At 44.7% G+C, this 20265-nt stretch overlaps 1 protein-coding gene across 1 annotated transcript; it reads right to left on the bottom strand.

Annotated features, from left to right (window-relative positions):
* Positions 1 to 2639: 2639 nt before the first annotated feature.
* On the bottom strand, positions 2640 to 20163 carry DESI1 (desumoylating isopeptidase 1). The gene is given in 7 exon segments (XM_068402305.1): positions 2640 to 5805; positions 7026 to 7148; positions 7949 to 8058; positions 8703 to 8772; positions 9731 to 9752; positions 19853 to 19993; positions 19996 to 20163. Coding segments are annotated over 7 exon segments (699 nt in total). The 5' UTR covers positions 20135 to 20163; the 3' UTR covers positions 2640 to 5711.
* Between the last annotated feature and the right edge of the window lie 102 nt (positions 20164 to 20265).

The following is a 20265-nucleotide window of genomic DNA, read 5'->3' as shown; positions in this document are numbered from 1 at the left end:
ACTACCTGCTGTGCTTTCTCCAGCTGATTTGTCACGCTGCTTTAGAAACTCTATTCAAGTCCAAACACCTCTCCCAGCACCCCGACTGCCATTTGGCATCAGCCAGTGAGGACTTGTGCCATCTTGGTTTCCCTGAGAGTGTGAGTCTGCCTTCTGGTGAAGTGCACAGCTGCGTACAGCTGTGCTCGTTCCTTCGTCTGGGTTAGCGCTGAGAACAGGGCCGCTACGGCTGTTTCGGTTATTTAACACCTTGCACTTAAACAACTCTTGATACGTTCCCTTGATTGCTGCTCAGATAGGCAGCAGCTGTCATCATGAACAAAATCTGTTTCTAGCAGCAAGGGCAAATATTTTGTTTGAAGTTTAGAAGGTAAGTGGCTGTGAGCACTGGCTTACACTCTGTCTAAGGCTGCCGTTAAGGTCAAGGTTTTCCTTTTATACATGTTCCCAGTATTTTATCCCAGTATGTATTTTACGTGGGGCTAGTGCTGGTACTTGATAGCAAACCAGCACCACCTCTGAATAACACAGCCCAAAATAACTACAATCATGAGGCTTTGTTAAAGCCCTTCTGTTACAAGCCCTCTTCTGTATTACACTGATACAGATGGTTATACAATCAGCAAACTGTGTGGTTTATCATTTGGATGCCATCAATAAGCATTCAGAAGGCTGAACCAAGCAGAATTCATTTCTTCCCCAGAGCAAGGTATTTTCCCTGCTCCTTAACAGCCCACCGGCAGAGGCATGATGGGCAGTGCTACGCAATCCTCACCAATATCCCCTCTGCAGCTCCAGAGGAACCCAGGCACAAAGTCTACTTCTTCAAGCTGCTTTTTTCCTTTTGAAAGTAGTAGAATAAGATGATCAGGAAAAGCTTAGAGCCTCTTCCTATGTCAGCCTGACCTCGGTGCCAGGCAAGGTGATGGAACAGATCACCCTGAGTGCCATTACACGGCACGTGCAGGACAATCGGGGCATCGGGGCCAGCCAACATGGATTCATGAAAGGCAGGTCCTGCTTGACCAACCTGGTCTCCTTCTATGACCAAGTGACCCGCTTAGTAGATGAGGGCAGGGCTGTGGATGTAGTCTATCTAGACTTCAGTAAGGCATTCGACACTGTCTCCCACAGCATCCTCCTAGACAAACTGGCTGCCCAGGGCTTGGATGGGTGGACTCTTCGATGGGTTAAAAACTGGCTGGATGGCCAAGCCCAGAGAGTGGTGGTGAATGGGGCAAAGTCCAACTGGCGGCCGGTCACTAGCGGTGTTCCCCAGGGCTCAGTTCTGGGGCCGGTGCTGTTCAATATCTTTATAGATGATCTAGACGTAGGGATTGAGTGCACCCTCAGCAAATTTGCAGATGACACCAAGCTGGGTGGGAGTGTCGATCTGCTGGAGGGTAGGAAGGCCCTACAGAGGGATCTGGACAGGTTAGATAGATGGGCCGAGACCAACAGCATGAGGTTCAACAAGAACAAGTGCCGGGTCTTACACTTCGGCCACAACAACCCCGTGCAGCGCTACAGGCTGGGGGAAGAGTGGTTAGAAAGCGGCCTGGCAGAAAGAGACCTGGGGGTGCTGATCGACAGCCGGCTAAACATGAGCCAGCAGTGTGCCCAGGTGGCCAAGAAGGCCAATGGCATCCTGGCCTCTATTAGGAATAGTGTAGCCAGCTGGTCTAGGGAAGTGATCGTCCCTCTGTACTCGGCACTGGTGAGGCCGCATCTTGAGTACTGTGTTCAGTTCTGGACCCCGCACTTCAAGAAAGATGTTGAGGTGTTGGAGCGAGTCCAGAGGAGGGCGACCAAGCTGGTGAAGGGTCTGGAGGGTCTGACCTCCGAGGAACAGCTGAGGGAGCTGGGGTTGTTTAGCCTGGAGAAGAGGAGGCTCAGAGGTGACCTTACTGCAGTCTACAACTACCTGAAGGGAGGTTGTAGTGAAGGGGTAGTTGGCCTCTTCTCCCGGGCAACCAGCGATAGGACAAGAGGACACAGCCTCAAGCTTCGCCAGGGGAGGTTCAGGTTGGACATTAGGAAGAATTTCTTTTCAGAAGGAGTTATTAGACATTGGAATGGGCTGCCCAGGGAGGTGGTGGAGTCACCATCTCTGGATGTGTTTAAGAAAAGACTGGACATGGCACTTAGTGCCATGGTCTAGTTGACAGGGTGGTGTCAGGGCAACGTTTAGACTCAATGATCCCTGAGGTCTCTTCCAACCTGGTTGATTCTGTGATTCTGTAAGCACTGTTGGGCCTCTTCTTCAACAGCAGACATTAGACATTTCATTCTTGCACACTTAGATGAGCAAGGGCTGCACAAAATCCATGGTGACAGAACACCTACTGCCCAGCCTTCATTCACCTCATCCAAGCTGTGTCAAGCCTCAGGAGTGTGGTCTTGATAAGATACCATGGTGCTTACAGAAGGAAAATTTTCCCAAACTTAAATAAGAATATTGCCTGTGACCAATTCTAGTAGAGGGCAGTTGCCACCACTACTTCCAGTAGCAGTACCTGGCACAAACTGCTCAGTTTCTCATCTTGCACTTTCGAGTTGGGATCAGAGTGAAGATGACGACTTCTGGTCAGCTGCATTCGCTGGGCAGCTGTGTGGACACACATACATTCAAACAGGAGAACTTGCTGTATTTCTTTTTATTGTAATAGAAAAAAAATACAAATAAATCAAAACATCATTTTCTGCCTAAAGACATTATTAACATTTTTTTAAATGGCACGGGGGAACCCCAGCAATACAAGACAGAACAGTAAGTGTGGGCAAAAGGGTTCTGTTCCCTTTCAGGAGTTCAGTTTCCTTGCCCCTTTGTCAATCAGCTGGCTGAAGTTCGTCACCTATATACATTTACATACACTCCTCAGTCTAGTTTGTATTCCTATGAGTAGGTATGGCTGGGTGGAATGTTGGGGGCACTGTCCTGCAATTTACACGTAACCATCTTTGGAGAAAATGGGTTTCCTAAGAGGCCTACAGGGTACAGGGCTCTCAATACCCAGTAAGGCCAAGCAAACAAGATTCCCTCCTACAGTTCTTTTGCCACAAAACAGAGTAGATCCCAAGCCCAGGAGACCGTCTCTAGGAGCTCCTTGGCTACTGCAAACAGTATAGGGCCGAGTGAAATTTTATGAGGTGACCTTAAAGTAGCAGCATTATCTCTGCAAAGGGGCTGCTCAGGACGGGAGAAGGCAGATATTGCAAAATGCATGTGGCAAACACCTTCCTTTTCTTTCCTGCCTCCTGTGAGGATGTAAAAAGTCGTGAAGTCTGGCAGCCAAGCAGAAACCAGGCTGAGGACCTCTAAAGTGGTGGACATACAGGGGACATCCTCACTGTGCAAGAGTGTGGGGCAGAAACCATGGCACCAGTGCTTCCACCGCAGGCAGCTGCACCCGAAGTGATAAGTTTGCTGAAAGACAAGCAACCACAGCTGTACTGCCTGCAGGTACCCAACTAGCATACCTAGATGTTGGGCTGCACTGTATCAGCTTGAGTATACCTGTTCAACTGAGGAAGCTCCAAGATCTCCAACATGCTACAGCGTTTTGTGGCACAGTCATGTGTGTATTAAGACGAGAGACTGGTTACTCTCCACATAATAGGTATGGGAAAAGACTGGAGAGGATATACATACTGAACAGGAGAACTAAGCTATGGCTTAGCAGAAAACAAACACTTCCCAATCCTTCCTCCAGGAGCACCAAAAGGCATTCACAAATGATTTTTTATAGAATGCTTTCTGCAAACAGGACATGTTGATGGGGAAGGATTGAAAGCTTATGTATAAACCCATCTCTACTAACTGCTACAGTTGTCTCAAAGTCCAGCCCATCAAATGAAATGCTTAAGGAGAAGTTGATGGCACAAGCAGAGAATGACAAGGAAAAAAAAAACCTGGGCTGCAAGGGCCACTGCTGGCCACTGAGCGCAGGTACACTCAGAACTACAAAATGGACTGACAGTACCGTATTGCCACTTGTGTAGTGTCTCCACAAGGTGCAGGGCAACACAGTATTTGACAGAGTGACTCAACTGCAGTTTTTCTCCATTCCATCCCCTCAAAAATATGAGCCATTATAGTCCACACTGAGTAACAGCGTGAGAAATTTATCAAACCGTATTATTCTGTGAGAAAGAGCCCAGCAGAGGAAAGACATCTCCTTTATGAATGCAGAAAGTTCCAGTGCAGGAAGCTTGAGATGCAGGACTGAACTTGCAGCAATACTTTTCACAACAAAGCACTGGACAAAGGGCTATACATTTGCATAGATGCTTTTTCAGCAGCATCTGGGACGTGCAATCCCCACTTATGGAGCATCAGCAATGATCTGGGGTTTGTCCAATGTCTTTCTTGTATTCCTTCCTAAATGTAACTGCTACAAAATTGTGCAGGAAAATGGTGTATATACATGCATGAAAAGAAATCAGTGTGCCTTTTGTTCATTCCCCTGATCTTTTTCCACTGCAAATAATTGCAAAGCTGTAAGAATCTTAAACTAGAAGATGCAGTATTGACACAATCTAATGTCAGTCTAAGGACAGGACTGCTTCTGCATGTATCCCAATAAATGCAATTGTTCCACAGAGAAGCTTAATTTTACTCTTCCTCATTTTCCTTACATCTGGGGAGACCTACCACCTATTTCTCTTATACTTAAGCAGACCCCTCTCTGCGATGTGCTTGACTGCTTTGGAAAGGACAGCAATATCAAAGAAAGCTGGAACTCCTACTGCAACTAGATATTGAAGGCAGAATTGGTCCACCTTATAGTATCGTGCAGGTGCCATATTCCTGCCTTACTGTACTGTAACTCTGGCTTGGTAAGAAAAAAAAAAAACCCAGCTCTTATGCAAAGGTAAATAGTTAACAAAGTTCTGTCTATCTGCTGATAAGCTTACATGCAAGAAAAGGAAACATTTCAGTTCATTTTATTTTCACCTGAATTTTGTTTCCACCACTTCTACTCATGAGATTCTGTTCTTTCAGCTGGTTCTTTCCCGTAACTCCTGGATCTAGCATTACGATGCTCTTGGTAACCTTCAGTTCCAGCCTCCCTCCCACACACAGCTAGTCCCATTGACAGTTTCAACTTTTGAGCGTGACACTGACACACAGTTCAGCTTGATCACCTTTCCCACACAGCTGTGGCACTGCAAATATTCTAATCAGATGAGTTTAGCTTTTCCCCTGAGCAAATAACAATACCAATGAAATATGCAGAAGACAAATCCTGGGACACCTTCACTTCCTAGGCTACCAATACTTACTTTGTCTTTTTGCTACAGGCTTCAGCAAATGCCCCCATAATATAGGCAGTGATGGGAGAAAGAGATGTAAGCCTGCAAGGGATGGTTAGGACATCCCCTTATTTACTCCAAATTGTGTAATGGGCCCTTGAATGCTCATGGAGTGAATTCCCACTTACCAGCATGGGAGTTACTTAGAAAGTGTCAGCCTACTCAGACAAGACAGCCTTTATAAATTAGTATAATACTATTAGAAATTATGGCAATCTTTTTGGTAGCATTGTCTTACATGCACCCTGATAAATCCTCTCCCTAGGAAATTTTAAAACTTGTCTTGTAACTTTTGTAGAGTTAATTCAGATGCGAAATTATAAAATAGAAATCTGTTAGATTCATGTTTAAAAAGAAAGAGGCCTGGTGAGGCTGAGCACACTGGGTCACTCCTGTTAGCTCTGTCCATTATGTCTGCTGAAGGTATTTCCTCCGGGTGGCTGGATCTGGATGGAGTCCAGGAGGGGTCTTAAAGCTTGTCCAAAAGGTCTGAGAAGGTAAAGAAATAAACATCTCAAACAGCTTGCTTGATGAACAACTTTTCCCATTTACTACTGAAGTGCACTCACTTCCTAGAGTGTAATCAAATCAACATTGTAGAAGCAAATTTGAAGAACAGACTTTCACTACAAACTAAAGCAAACTAATTTAACCTATTAAAGAGAGTTTACTGTTCAATAACTAAGAATCTTAAACATGATTTTATATAAGCTAGTTCTGAGTCCTAACATGCCCAGACTGCTAATGTGGTAATACTGTGTCTGAAACCGGCTTTTAGTAATTCATTCTACTTAAGTGAGTGAACAAAATCCCTGTTATGCAACTGCAGTGCTCCATTAAGTACCACATCAATATTAAAGGCTGCTAGAAGAATAGCCTCTAGCTCCCTTATAAGACAATGGTTCAACACTCACAGAATAGTTTCTGTTGCAATCTGTAGCACCTGGTTTATCTTTCAACGTGACTAATTCTGTTACAGACTTCATCTGATAGAGAGATCTGAAGCAACAAGAGCCCAGGGTAGAAGACGTGTCTCCCAAATAATGTAGTATACCATTGTTACGAGAACTAAGACCTAAATGATGGAGCTCAAATCATCCCACTGGGATCCTCACTAGCTGAGAGTTGTTTTTTTTTTTGTTGGGTTTTTGTTCGTTTGTTTGTTTTGTTTTGTTTTGTTTTTAAAAAAAAAAGGTTGAGCTGAACTCCCAGGCGGGAAATCTTCATTTGCTCTTTTCCATATCCTCTTTTTCCAACCCTTCTAGCTTTAAAGCTGAAGCGTTAATTTTAAAGTTACATCTCCACTGCCTCTTCACAAGCAAAGCTGACACTTCCACTGCAATTACAAATTACAGTGCTTAGAGTAAAAGAAATGACCTTTAACAGATACTGGTCTCCTAAGACAAAAAAACTTGCACCATTTTCTGAAACTTTCTGTGCTTGTCTGGTCACATATAAGAGACTATTACAAAATAACTAGTTTAAGTTAAAGGCAGAACAACCTTCTCCTGTCTTCTTAGTAATGCCAGTGCCAGTCAGCACTTGTCGTACAGTGTTGTAAGTGTTGAAGTAAAGCAAATAGCATCCTCTCCTCAATCTTATGCTGTTTCTCAGAGAGAGCCAGCAGAAACTGGTACCGCTGGCTCTGTCAAATGTTTAAGCATTAGCCTGAAGCCAACACTACAGAGAGGAGCAGCATGCATACTCACGTGGCAAGAACTTCAGCTGGCAGGTCAGTGATGTAGGAAGGGATTTTTCTTCCTGTCAGAAACTGTGCCACTTCGTTACTGAAGGTGTTGCAGTTATGTTCAAAGAGGTTATAAGACTCTCCTCTGATCCACAGGAAAGGAATTGAAACATAAAAAGACAGACTCAGCAATAAATCTAACAAGCAGAAAAACTTAAGACCCCTAATGAGGAACATCTTACATTAGCACCTTTTTCCCCACAAAGAATTCTAAGGCCAACAGGTAAAATACAGACATCAATTCACCTTCAAATTCAGTTGAATCAGGGTGGAAAATGACATCTCTCTGCATTACTGACTTTATACAATGGTGGGGGTTTTTTTTGGAGGATAAGTGAGGTCAGATTTCTTCAATTAAAACCACAGAATGAATAACCAGAAATCACAGGAATTACTGACATTGAACTATAGCCAGAACACTAAATGCTACTGTTTCCTATTCTTGTGAGAAGTAGACGAGACTCTTTAACAGTCAAGACCTTGCTTTTACTCATCTGAAAGTTCGCAGCTTTACTACAGCGCTCCACCTATGACACATGGGGCAAAGCACTATTTACTGAAATATTTCATATAGCGCCTTCATTTTCCCTGGTGATTCTCTCAAAGGCATTTCAGGCATTTTCACGAAAAACAGTGGGAAAGACTTCTGGCAGAATGCTTTCTCAGCCTAGCTCAAGGCTGGCACACCAGAGGGCTGCCTAACTGGTAGCTCCTTGTGTATCGGTGCATGAGTTCCAGGCTCATATTTGGAGAGTACCAAATAAGACACTAAGCAGACAAAGCTTTGTGAGAAGGATTGGTTCGTAACACCTGCCTCCATTCTGCACCCCTTCCCCTAAAGACTTTTTTTGTTATACAGATTTTATACTACAAGCTGCTACTTACCGGAACATAGATTCCCCCAAAGAGGAAAGATACTCCAGAAAAATTTCTTCTGTGACTTCAGTGTTCCCAAGGTCAACAACTGAGTCTGGTGGGCCAAGAAGTGTCCCTCCCTGTAAAAATTAACAGCCAGAAGACAATGTTAAATGGACAGACTGAATTCTTTTGGAGGACTCAACTGAATAGAGCTATCGTGGCTTGTCCAGTCACAAAAGGAGGAACTTTTGGTATGTTTGTCAAGCAAAAAGCCCTACTGGCCTCCCCTGTTCTGCACTCAGAGAATGAGAAGTAACGTGCAACTTACATTTCAGATTGTATACTTGGCTCTTTGTGCTGAAAGCTCTAAGCTATAGCAAAATTGTGCTTTAGAAGAATGGCCCATCAGTTTTGCCTCTCCAAGAACAGAAAGGTCTGACAAAGCATCATGATTTTTTTTTTAATCTTAAAAAGAATGCCTTGAGTTGCTAAGCCTACATGTAAAACCTATAGATACAGAATTAGACAAGGTGTCACTCTGGCAATGCAGCTGCAGAAGGTGGCTTGGATAGATACATGCTACCAGCAGAAGCAACCCCCAACCTGTATTTAGTTGGGCTTAAACCCACTGTCCATGCTCCCTTTTCCTCAGATGCCCTGGGCAACCATGGCAAGCAGCCCCATCTGGCTGAACTCAGAAGCCTCTTGCTGCTTTTCTAAAATACAGTGACACAAGGAATTCTCATCAGGTAACCCTATCAGAAAGATAAGTTTAACTTACAGGTGCACAGCTGGAGATTCCTCCACTGCCATAGAAGAACTCATCCTTATGGACTATTATGGAGGTGTGCCTGCCACAGAGAACAAAAACCAGGTGAAACAAAGGATATATTTAACCTAGCACATAAATCTCTGTTAAATTTATGTGCTGAAGGATATCATGAAGTGAATAACTGAAAGAAAAGGTCAATGTGTTTCTGTGAGTAGGAACAGGATCTGCTGGGACATGAAAGGATATGGAAGCAATGATCATCAAGCCTACTGTAACTCTGTAAGCAGTTGGGAAAGAACAGGCTTAGCTAGGTGCCCAAGCATGAAGTAACATAGGAAGAGAGGGACTTCCACACCATCATGAGATCTCCAGCAGCCTCTTTCAGCTAAATGGTTGAGGGTGAAGTAAGAGACAGAGCTAGCCTTGCTACCACACTGACAGAAGTACGTGTCTGATAGACACTGACTGAGAAGAAGGTCAGACAATCACTGGAGATGGATCAATAGAGACGAAAATGGATGGACAAGGGTTTGGGTTTTTTTTCTTTTTTCTTTTTTAAAAAAAACCCCTCTTGATATGAATTATAGCAAATTGGGGGGTGTTTTGTAACCAAATATAGCCACTCCTCTTACATGCCAGAAGGTCTGATTCTGTAATACCTTCTTCCCACCTACTCTTTTGCTCTCATGTTTAGTCATGCCTGCAATTAGAAGACAAAGCGCTTGGGACCAGGACAACAGCCTACCCTTGAAAAAGTGTACAAGTGCACTAAAACGCTACAACTATTATCAACACTTTTTTTTTTAATGAGGTCCTATGAGCTTTGAATGGAGAAGTTTAACCAGCACCTGACTGTACACCATCTTACCATTATACCATCTTACCATCAATCTGTATTCAAGAACAAAAAGTGACTTCGTCTCTCTTCAGCACCAAAATGTTCTTAAGATCTGAAGCATATATAATCTCATCTTGAAAATACTTTGTACACCACACAGCGTTTAACACACATTATGCAATTTAATCTAGTCACTTACCAGATTCCATCCAGCTGTTTCCCTGTATGCAGAGAAAAGAAGAATTATTAGCAACATATTTTCCAGATTCCAGCCTAATTTCTGTCAATCACTTAGGAACCATGCTTATTATTTCACCATGACAGTAATACCAAAGATTTCATCCCAGAGTTGCTTCTAAAGAAACAGAATGTCTTTCTTTCAAATGAACTACTCCATGCACACTACTGCAGTACTTTTTTTCCTCCTGCATGCAGAGGTGGCAATGACATTCTACCCTGCCAGTGCTTACCTTCCTTGGGCTTTTGTCTACAGACCAAGAAAAGAAACCTTTTCCTAAAACTAGAGTCTTCAGTCAGAACCAGAAGAGTTGAATTTTACACTGATTTCATAACTGCAGGCAGTTAGGTAGCACAGAGTATTCAGTTTTCTTTTTCAGGAGCTGATGAGAGATCTGACTTGAACATACGATCTATGGTGATAATCTCTATAATCTATTCCATGGTTTCCTCCTTTCCCTGCCCTTAAAAATTAACAGTTTAAGTGACAGTTGTGAGGGGGGAGAAGTGCAGGGTTGAAATTTATACAAGTTATAGAATTCTGTGTTTTGTAGAACACAGCAGCAAAGACTTGCTTCAGGCACCCCTAAACTGATAATACTATCGTGTATTAGACAAAAAGTCCCTTCTGAAGTGCTTTTCCAGTTCCCTAGAAGTGGGAAACCCAAATCGCTCTGTGTTCATGGTAGGATCTCAAGATCAAACCTCTCTTCAAAGGGTCACCAACTGTTACTGCTCTAGGCTCAATTATTTTATGTGTCATAACCTAAAGGCTTGGTCCCTGGTATTGTACTCCTTTGTAAACTCGTAGGCAGCAACAGCATGCTACAACAGATGTGCTATAACTTTATTTTGCCAAGCAAGGTGCACTACACCCAGAAAAGTGGATTCAGAACAGAAAAACTACAGGCATACCAACATCTAATATTCTCCTAAACCCAAGCAGTAGACTGAGTGCTCCTCTGCTGCAGCTTCTGCTTGCTTGCAGCATGCTCCCGATCCTTTTAGTCAGCCTCCACGTATAACAGCTCTCCCCAGCAGACCACTTCCCACACTATCCTTTATATTCAAGCAGCACCTCTTCCAAGATGTTTTGTTGTTATTGTTCAGCTTTTATATACCAGAATGTGATGTGATGATATGCTAAAACACTGCAGACAGGATAAAAAAGCCACCTGAACACGAGAGGCACTGTTCTAGTGAAAATTTGTTCAGAAAGCACCAATGGGTTAACTTTTGGCCAACAGGCTTTGCTGTGGTTTGGACACCACCTGTTTGCATCACACCAGCCTCAGGCCTCCCAAAGCTAGCCACAGACCTTCTTGCTTCCTGAATTCTGTGCCATTACATGTAGATATTATCCTTCTCCTTTAAACGCAGCCTCAGAGCTGTGGTCTTTTTTTTTAAGGTTTTATTCAAATGCTTGTGATACTCAGGCTTTTCTTAGCTATCTTGAGGGCCACTGCTTTAACTGACCTTAACTCAGGATTTGGCTGCATCCCTTCTCACACTGTCAGCCTTGCCTCTCCCTAGCAACTATTCCACCAGCCACCCTGCTTGTATTCCCACAGCTTAAGATGCTGAAAGTACACTGCGACTGCTTTTCAAAGGCTGGAATCAGATGCTCAGAATAACAATAAATTATTCCACTCATTTTAAAAAAGTTTGGTAAAAGTGAAGCTCCTCTCAGCTGCATTCCCCTGTTCTTCCCTCACGATTCCCAAAGAGGAGGCAGAATGTTACACACTGGGCCCCAGTTAGTGTATCAGGGGCCTAAAGCTAAATGGTAGTTTGACAGAGCTGTATTTCATCCCTCAGCCTCCAGGACACTGGCTTCTCTGCTGAAACTTTAGGGGTCACTCTTCTTCCCTTAGTGTCCAGCTTCCTCTAAGATATCTGGTGCGGTAGCAGTGATGGGGTACATTGCCCCAGTTCCACCTGTCCTGTGGAAAGACATTCTCTGATTGTCCTTACTTAGATCAGTGCCATGGCACCAACGGCCTACAGGGAGGCAGAGGCATTGCCTTTCCCTTTTTATAGGCAGAGAGTCTTGGGGTATTTATCCCCTCCTACTCCTCTGTCAGGGCTGCTTTGGTCTGTGAGTGCTAAGAGTTAACATGCTACTTCGAAGCAGCAGTAGTTCTTCACAAGTTCTTTCTCTTGGGCAAAACCAACTTTCTATCATCATCAGGACTGGGTAAAACAGAGGAACAAAACTGATGAGGATAATCCTTCAAGCGTTCTGAGAAAAGGATGTTTATGTGCCCAAGTAAGGAATAAACAATCACTACCATATTTTTTCTGCTCACATCTGAAGCAAAACAGGCACAGAGATAGACACCTGCTTCAGATAAGATTCATATAAGAGTGGAGGCAGGGAAAAGGCTGTTCCGACAATACAGACATCAGTTGAAGCGAACACACAGTTTTGAAGTAGGTGGACTGATCTGTCACTACCACAGATCACAGCCAGGCAGCAAGCATATTCACTGTCAACCCATCACACAGAAACGTAGGCATGGAGTAGGATGAAGACCAAAAGATAGTAGCAATGATGAGAGAAGCGGAGCAGCGTGTTGCAACATCTCAGGAGCATTTGCTGCCCCTTCAGCGTGTCCCACACTGTTGTGCTCCTTGATCCTCTGGCCCTTGTTCCACACCTTCCCCATGAGAGCTTTTGCCTTGTGCTCTAGCGCTGCCAGGAACCGGTGACACTGCAGGCTCATCAGCAACACGCGAGGTAGGGTACAGCGCACTGCCCTAACCTTAGCAGCTGGCTTACGATAGGCTCTACTGCTTGGCTTTGTATAGTTAGTGTTCTCCATCTCTGTTAATAAATTATTACACATTTGTTCACAATAAATCACTGTTTTCCACTAGAAACTTGACCTTTATCCTTCAGGGCAGAGAAACAAACCGTTTCAAAGGCAGCACATACTAGAATTGTATCATCTGCCCTTTTGCATGCTAAATGGAAAAAGAACATCTTTACATACACTTTCACACACATTTCCAGCAAACAACAGTGAAAGGCTTTCCACAAAGTTGGCACTTTGCACCTAGATTCTCTGTGCAGGTGAAAGAGTTATAGCAGATACCGACAATGTCACAGCTGCTGCCAGGAACCTGCTCATGCACTTATAACACCTACTCGAAAAGATCATTGCAGCAAAGGCTACTACACATTGGGCTGCTCTAGCAAGACTGCAGCCAGCAGCTTAAGGGAGGAGACTCTCTCCCCCAATTTGACACTTGTGAGACCACATCTGGAGTGCTGTGTCCACTTTTGGATCCCCCCAGTACAAAAGACACTGACATACTGGGCTGAAGCACTTGCTGTATTGAAGAGCATCTGAGAGAACTGGTCTGTTCAGCCTCAAGAAGAGAAGGCCAAGAGTCCTTATTGCTGTCTATGACTACCGAATGGGTATGGAGGAAAGGGAGCCTTGTTCTACTCAGAGGCGCACAGTGAAAGGCAACAGGTGCTAGCTGGAAAATGGGAAATTCCCAACTCGCTATGAGAAGAAAAAAAATTACCATGAAGGTGGTCAAACACTCGGGCAGGGGTCCAGAAAGCATATAGGATTTCCATCCTTGGAGATACTCGGAACTCAGCTGCCCAGGGCCCTGAAGAATCTGCTCTCACTGGATCTACCTTGAGCAGGACCTCCAGAAGTCCCTTTCCACCAATGCAATTCTCCGATTGTATGAAGAAAATGCAAACACAATTCAGGAAAGGGACTTTGCATTAGACTGCAGTCCAACTCTGGGGGGCTTCTCTCTGGCTGCTATGCACAAAATCCGTAGCCAACAACAGGCAGCATCTGCCAGGGCAATAACAGAACAGCTCTTGGCAAGGGAAGCTGCCTGTCTTCACAAGGCAGGTCTGTCTGAGGCTGCTCTGCTAGGTCAGTTTGTGACAAGCACTGGTTTGATGATCTTAACGGAGCTGCTGACCTGCTATTTTTGCTTGGCTCCCATAAGACATTAACCAGGCAGGCATTGTGGAAAACACATGCCAGATCTGCAGCATCGATGACAATAAGGCATTCATGGTAGTTCTTCAGCCTGCTGCAGACAAAATAAAATCCCTTTCTGCCACTGGTGGACTGTGCTTGATCAGAGGCAGCACAAGCCTCTCCAATGACAACAACATTGGGGAATCCCATGCCTAAGAAATCTGCCATTATTGGCCACATACGCATCACCCAGAGACATCCAATACCAAGAACTTTTGGTACGCTGCTGCAGTTTCCCATGCTGCACAGCTGGCTGTTGTCATCTCAACTCCAAACTGACTGACAGAGGAAAAAGTCAATGGCCACCAGCTTCTGAGGAACTTGGGCAGCTCCCTTTCCTGCTGTTCAGCAAGAATCTCAATGTGTTTGTCTGCTGCATCACGTAAGAGGTTCTGTACAGACCTTAATGGACACCATCATCTTCCTTCTGAAGTTTTGCCTCTGTTGGTGATCCTCCTATATGGTTCTTCTTGCCCTTCTCTCAAACACAGACATTGCACAGGACAGATGACAGCTCACCACCACTGCCACTCCTGACAAGCTCATGTAAAGCAATCAGGGCAGCCTGCACTAAGGAGTTATGTCTCGCCTTCTGCTGGACATTGTCCACGATATACAAAATATGTTGCTTGCAGCCTCTGAAGGCCTGATACACATACCAGCCCCAAGAGTATGACCAAGCAAGGATCATCACTGCTCTGTTTCCACAACCAGCTGCCCAAGTGAGAGCCCAAGTACAGTACTGCTGTAGCAGTGCTAAGGCACAAGTTGTATCCAGGCCTTGCAGCGACACTTTCCAAGAAAGCTCCTTCTGGCAGCACTGTCCAGCTTTAAAAAATAGAAGGTCAAACTTGCCAGGGAGCCTCCCCAGATAGTCCTACAGTGTAATAGAGCTTACATCCCATGGTCAATTGAGCAGTCTAGAAGAAGGGATTGCAAATGCCCTCTGGGATACTGGCAGACATCATTGCGTTTCATGTTCTTCCACTCCTTGCCACAACACTCCAAACTCCCATGGAATGCTGCAGTGTAGGCAGAACTACACACTGGTACTGCCACCAAAACCAAAACATTTACTCATAACCTGAGGCTGTCTGTATAGAAAAGTCTGATTCCCCAGTAACTGCCATTTGAGCTGCAAAAGCTTTTAAATCGCAGGCATTACCCTTCACTCAATACCTACAGCAAAGCTAATCCAAATGACGCACACACATATAATGCAGAACAGGAATGTCCTGATGGGATGATACTCTTTTGGGCATCTACTGTTCATTCAGGTAAAAGAGAGAAATAGCAAGACGCCTAAAGAGTTTAAATATTTAAAGGGCCAGAGGGCTGTTGAGCAGGAAAGGGTGTTGCAAATTTAGATGTACACACTTAATCATACAACAATTAGCACACATGGTCAAGTTACCAGGTATCAGCTGTCCCACTGTAACTGCTGTGTGCAAGCTCAGCCTGAAGTAAACGTGAAGTAATTCAGCTTAATCTGATCTGCTTCCATTAAGAGCTAATGCAAGCGAAGCTACCTTGCATTTGTCACGGACCACAAACATGGACATGAAAGTTACTGTGTGTAGTTGAGGGTGATAGCTTGTCAGTCTTTGGAAATCTGATCACATACTTGATCTTTAAGTCTTTTTTTTTTTTTTTTTTTTTTACTTGCCGAGGTGCTTATATGGATCTTTCCTGAAAATACTCACTAGAACTCAGAAGGGGATGCCAATTCAGCATAGTTCTGTGTGCTTAAGCATCTCAAAGATTCAAATTGTTTGAATGAGGCAGAGTATCATCTGGCAAGTATACAAGTTTTTTTATTTGCTGTTATTTTTCTTTATAACATTCATAGATCAAATACTTTCATGGTGCTTATATAAGCCAGAAACCTATGAAAAAAATACAACATTCAAATGCATTAAACAATTCCAGGATCCTCATCTTAGTCACAGGAATGTGGAGAATGAAGTAGTTAGATTTATTTGTTGTACAACTGATTCAGGAGACTGTCATTGTTAGGATACAAGGGTATTTTGAAAGAAACAAGCAAGTCTGTATAATTTTAGAATACAATCAAATGGGATTACTTCCATGCTTGGATTTATCTGGAAGGCCAAGCAGAAGGGAGATTAGTTGCTCACCAATCTATTTTACTGGCACAGTTATTGTCTTAATCTTGAAGGTCATGTGATGTATTTTCTTCCTGTGCATTTTAAATATCAAATGAAAGTGGCATTTGCATATTAATGCAAATTATTAGACTGAAGGGCAGAAGAGTTCCGAGACATGAAGGAATTATATATGGAGATGGGCACCTAGTCTACCTTATTCAGAGCTTAGGCCATCCATCCCTCAGCACAAGAACAACACCTGTTGCTGAGCTATGAAGTAAAGAAATAATAGGGAGCTTAGTATTTTTAATAACATATCTATGCTCTGCAATGGATATGCAAGCCCCAGAAGACCCTAAAAGACCCAAAAAAAAGTAGTGAACTGGTCTCCTGTGGAACTAGAAGCAATATAATTTGGTCAACCAGCTTGGGTATTTCTAGCAGTGCATTGCTTTGTGTATTGTTGCAATTTCCTTAGGCCAACCCATTAAGATTCCTGCCCCTTTTCAATCGAAAATTATCCTAATTAGTCAAGCACTTTCTCCTATGTGCTACCTAGGGTACTCAACTGAAGCAAAACACTAACGGAGAGGGAGGAGCCTGCTTCAGTTCCTTTCTCCCTGAGGTGCCTAGAGAGACCAAAAAGTAGGCTAGATTGGGGGAGGGTAATGAACTTGATTTTCATGGAATCCCTAGCAAATGCTCTGGAGCAAAGCTGATGGACTCACACTGGAGGAATTAAAAACTCTTCAGAATGGGCAGAGGAGAGGCAGAGTAATGCGCTGGGGCTGGAAAAAAGGAACAAAGCAGAAAGTACCTCCTTTTAGCAGTTACCTTTTGCTCCAATTCCTTCTAGGCTGTTAAGTCCCTACAGCTGAACGCACCACTTCAAAATTTCAACCAATAAGTACTCCCAGTCAACTCACCGTTAATTTATACCACCTCGGACCAAAGCTGCTGTGGTAAACTAAGCTCCTGCCCATTCTGTGAGTCACATGAGCAATAACCTCAGTCACAGGATAGAACTTTGAAAGCTGCAAGACATTTTGCTTTAAGACCATGATGCAATAGGATTTTAATCTTCCTTAAAGATTTCTCTGCCTTTGGACATCTACTTGAAAATCAGCACCACAAGCTGAACTCTTCTGTTTTCCTCTCTACCCTCCACAGAATCAGGTGGATTACGTTTTCTGTCTTGAAAACAGAAATCTCATTGCATTCAGGTTAACGTTTATTATTATTAGATCACGTAGTTGGACAGACAAATGTAGTCTCACAGACTGAGAATGGGGGAGAGAGGGGGAACAGTACCTGTAGAAAAGATCCACGTAGAGCAACACAGCACACAAAAATTAAACACAACACTTCTGATATCAAAGGCAATTGAACGACAATATTTGGTCAAGTATACTTTAGAATAGAAATGTTCACTGAAAAATTACAGGAAACTCACAGAAAAGTAAGAACAAAAGTAGTCTGGGTAGAAAAAGGGTAAACTTGCTGAGAAAAGTGAAGACGTGCCCAAGGGGCATAACTAAGTCACTCTAAAGCCTGCTAGGAACAGTGCTGTATACCTCTGCCTTCCAGGTTCATCGTTCAGCAATGGAGAGGACTGATACTGAAAACGTCAAGATAATATTTAGTAGTGAGAGCTGATCTTTTAATGCTGTGCTGACATAATCCATAACACCTCTGGATCCTATTAGCACAACTGAAGACACCATGTGGTGATGCTCTCACAGCAGTCAGCCCCGTAAGGAGGGATTCATCCCCCGCTGGCAGCGGGATCGGAGCTTCTGTTTTCGAGCATGCTAGGAATGGATTTTAGCACCATCAATTATCGTATTTGTTTCTTCTCTCTAAAACACATGTATTTCAATATAGGCGATGTTACAGAATTATCACTCAAAGCAAAAGCATTGTTTTGATCAAACTTGGCATCTATGGAAAGAATACCAGAAGTAGAGATGACAAATGCTGAGCACCAAATCATGGAAGAAATCCTTTCCTCTTCAGTTTCTATGACTTTCCCTGATGACATACAGTTTATGAACATCACTGTCAAAATAAATGGAAAAATAGCTATTGACCATCTGAAAGCTGATGTGCAGAGAAGTAGCAACAGTTTTTGCTGTTCTTCAAGAAAAAAGTGCGCACATGAGGCAAGAACAGTACTCCACTTTGCTCTTGGGTCAGTTTCTAAAATAATCTGGAGGTAAGACGGAGCTGAGTGTAAATGCACAGAAAATTATTATCTTGAAAGAAAAAAAGGAATAAACAATTATTTGTTTTACAGATAATCCAGTCGCTGGATCCACGTAATTCTAAATATCCTGCAGTCTGCACTGTCACTGTGACCACACAGGCCTAGTTGGCCCTGTTCCACAAACATGTCTGAAGTCTTTTATGTGGAAATTCAGAAAGCTACAAGACCTCAAGATTGACTTTGTGGGTAAGAAGAGAGCTAAAAAGCCTTTGCTTGATCTATGCAAAGATCAGCACGGAGATACATATAGTGACAACCTATTTCTGTACAAGTCTTTGCATGGATCAGCACTTGGAAAGAAGACTGGTTAAAATTGGCTCAAGTCACACATAGGTAAATCATGCATATGTGTAATCTCTACCTTAAGATTTATAACTCTTGGCACAAGATAAAACGTGGCTATTATGAACTAACAGATGAAAATTTACCTCCCTGAGGGCTACAACAGAAGTGACTCTGACCAAACAGAAAAGTTTTGAGGTTACCCAGCGTGGGAAACGCACATGACCCAAAGCTGTCATTGCTGTCTGGCTAACAGAGCACATCACACACGATCTCTATAACATTTTCTTCTCAACTTTGCAAGCCTATTGTTGACGTGTATGAAACTCCAAGCTAAGAATTATTTGGACTTTCATTTTAAGCTTGCAGGAAAGCACAGAATCTCCTCATAGGACAGATGAGTGAAGTGAATGCCAACTGAACTGTAAAACAAGATTACAAGGAGCCATCTGTTCAGACACTGAGCCTGTTGAGAAGTCTCATCTCACACAGGCTGCTGGTCTGACACGGGCCAGAGTCTACACGTAACAGACATAAACCACTCTCTCATGTTTCTACTTAACACGTCCAAAACTTTAAGCAAAACCTAAGCTTCCTTCACATCCCCAGTCCAATGTTCAGTTGGAAACGCACACATTCTTGATAAGATATACAACAAACTTTTAGAAACTCTCTGGAAGAGGAAGGTGGCTAGTTGCACATCACAAGCCGTGCAGTGCCTAGCCAAGTCCAGCCTCACCACAACACAACGCGGAACCGTTTGAGCTCAATAACCTTGTAAATAGCAGAAGGCTTTCTTCCAGCTCAGCCTTCCTGCCAAGGTGTCACAGCAGCTGGGGTGTCGGGAACTGAGCTTTCCCTCACTTCAGAGACTAAGAAATTTTTAATTAGCCTTTTAAAACTAGCCTTAATAAAACTTTTAATTAGCCGTTAGTAAATAATGCCAAGGAAGCAGCAAAGGGCAGATGGGGGGAGAGAGGCTGGACCCCGTGCGCCTGGAGCTGCCTTACTGACACAGCTCGTACCGCTGACAACGGGGACAGGGATCCCGCAGCTAAATCCCACTTTGAATCCCCACGCCCCGGGCCCCCAAGCCAGGTCCGCACACTCACAAGCCGTGCTCCAGTCACCGGCCACCGCCGCAGCCCGGTGCCCGCAGCCGCCGAACGCTGCCCGCGCTCTCAGGGAGCCCTTCCCCGGCGGGCCGTTCCCTCGGGAGGGCGATGCCGGGGAAAGCTAACCCCGGGGCTAAAGGGAGTGATTTCGGCCCCGTTTCCCGGCGTGGCAAGGCCGGGCGGCAGCAGTCGGTGCGGGAACGCGAGCCCCCGGGAGGCGGCGGCGGGAGGGCCGGGCCGGGTCGGGCCCCGCGCGGAGGCGGGGCGGTGCCGGTGCCCCGGCCGTGCTCTTACCCAGCATGAGGGGGCTGAGGCGCCGGGCCATGCCCTTGGACAGGTCGTACACATAGAGCTTCACGGGGTGCAGAGCCAGCGGCTCCTCCATGGGGGTGCGGGCACGGCCGCCGGGCAGCACCCGGAGCCCTGGCAGGCACCCACCGCCCGGCCGGGCGCCGGGAAGCGGAGGGGAAGGGGAAAGGGCGACCCCGGTGCCGGTCCCGCCGCTGCTCCCGGGTGCGGCGGCACTAGCCGTGAGCTGACAGTCGGAACAGAAGGGGCGACGCTGCCTCTGCGCATGCGCAGCAGTCACCGGCCGGCCGCACTGCCCCGTCACTGCGCCGTTATGCAGCGCGACGGTTCCGGCCTGGGGCGGGGGTGGTCGCGGGGGCGGAGCCAGAAGCGGTGGGCGGGGACGAGGAAGTCCCCCT

This window comes from Nyctibius grandis, chromosome 5, assembly GCF_013368605.1.
Source record: "Nyctibius grandis isolate bNycGra1 chromosome 5, bNycGra1.pri, whole genome shotgun sequence".
Classification (NCBI taxonomy): domain Eukaryota; kingdom Metazoa; phylum Chordata; class Aves; order Nyctibiiformes; family Nyctibiidae; genus Nyctibius; species Nyctibius grandis.
This window is presented reverse-complemented; position numbering and strand designations above follow the sequence as displayed.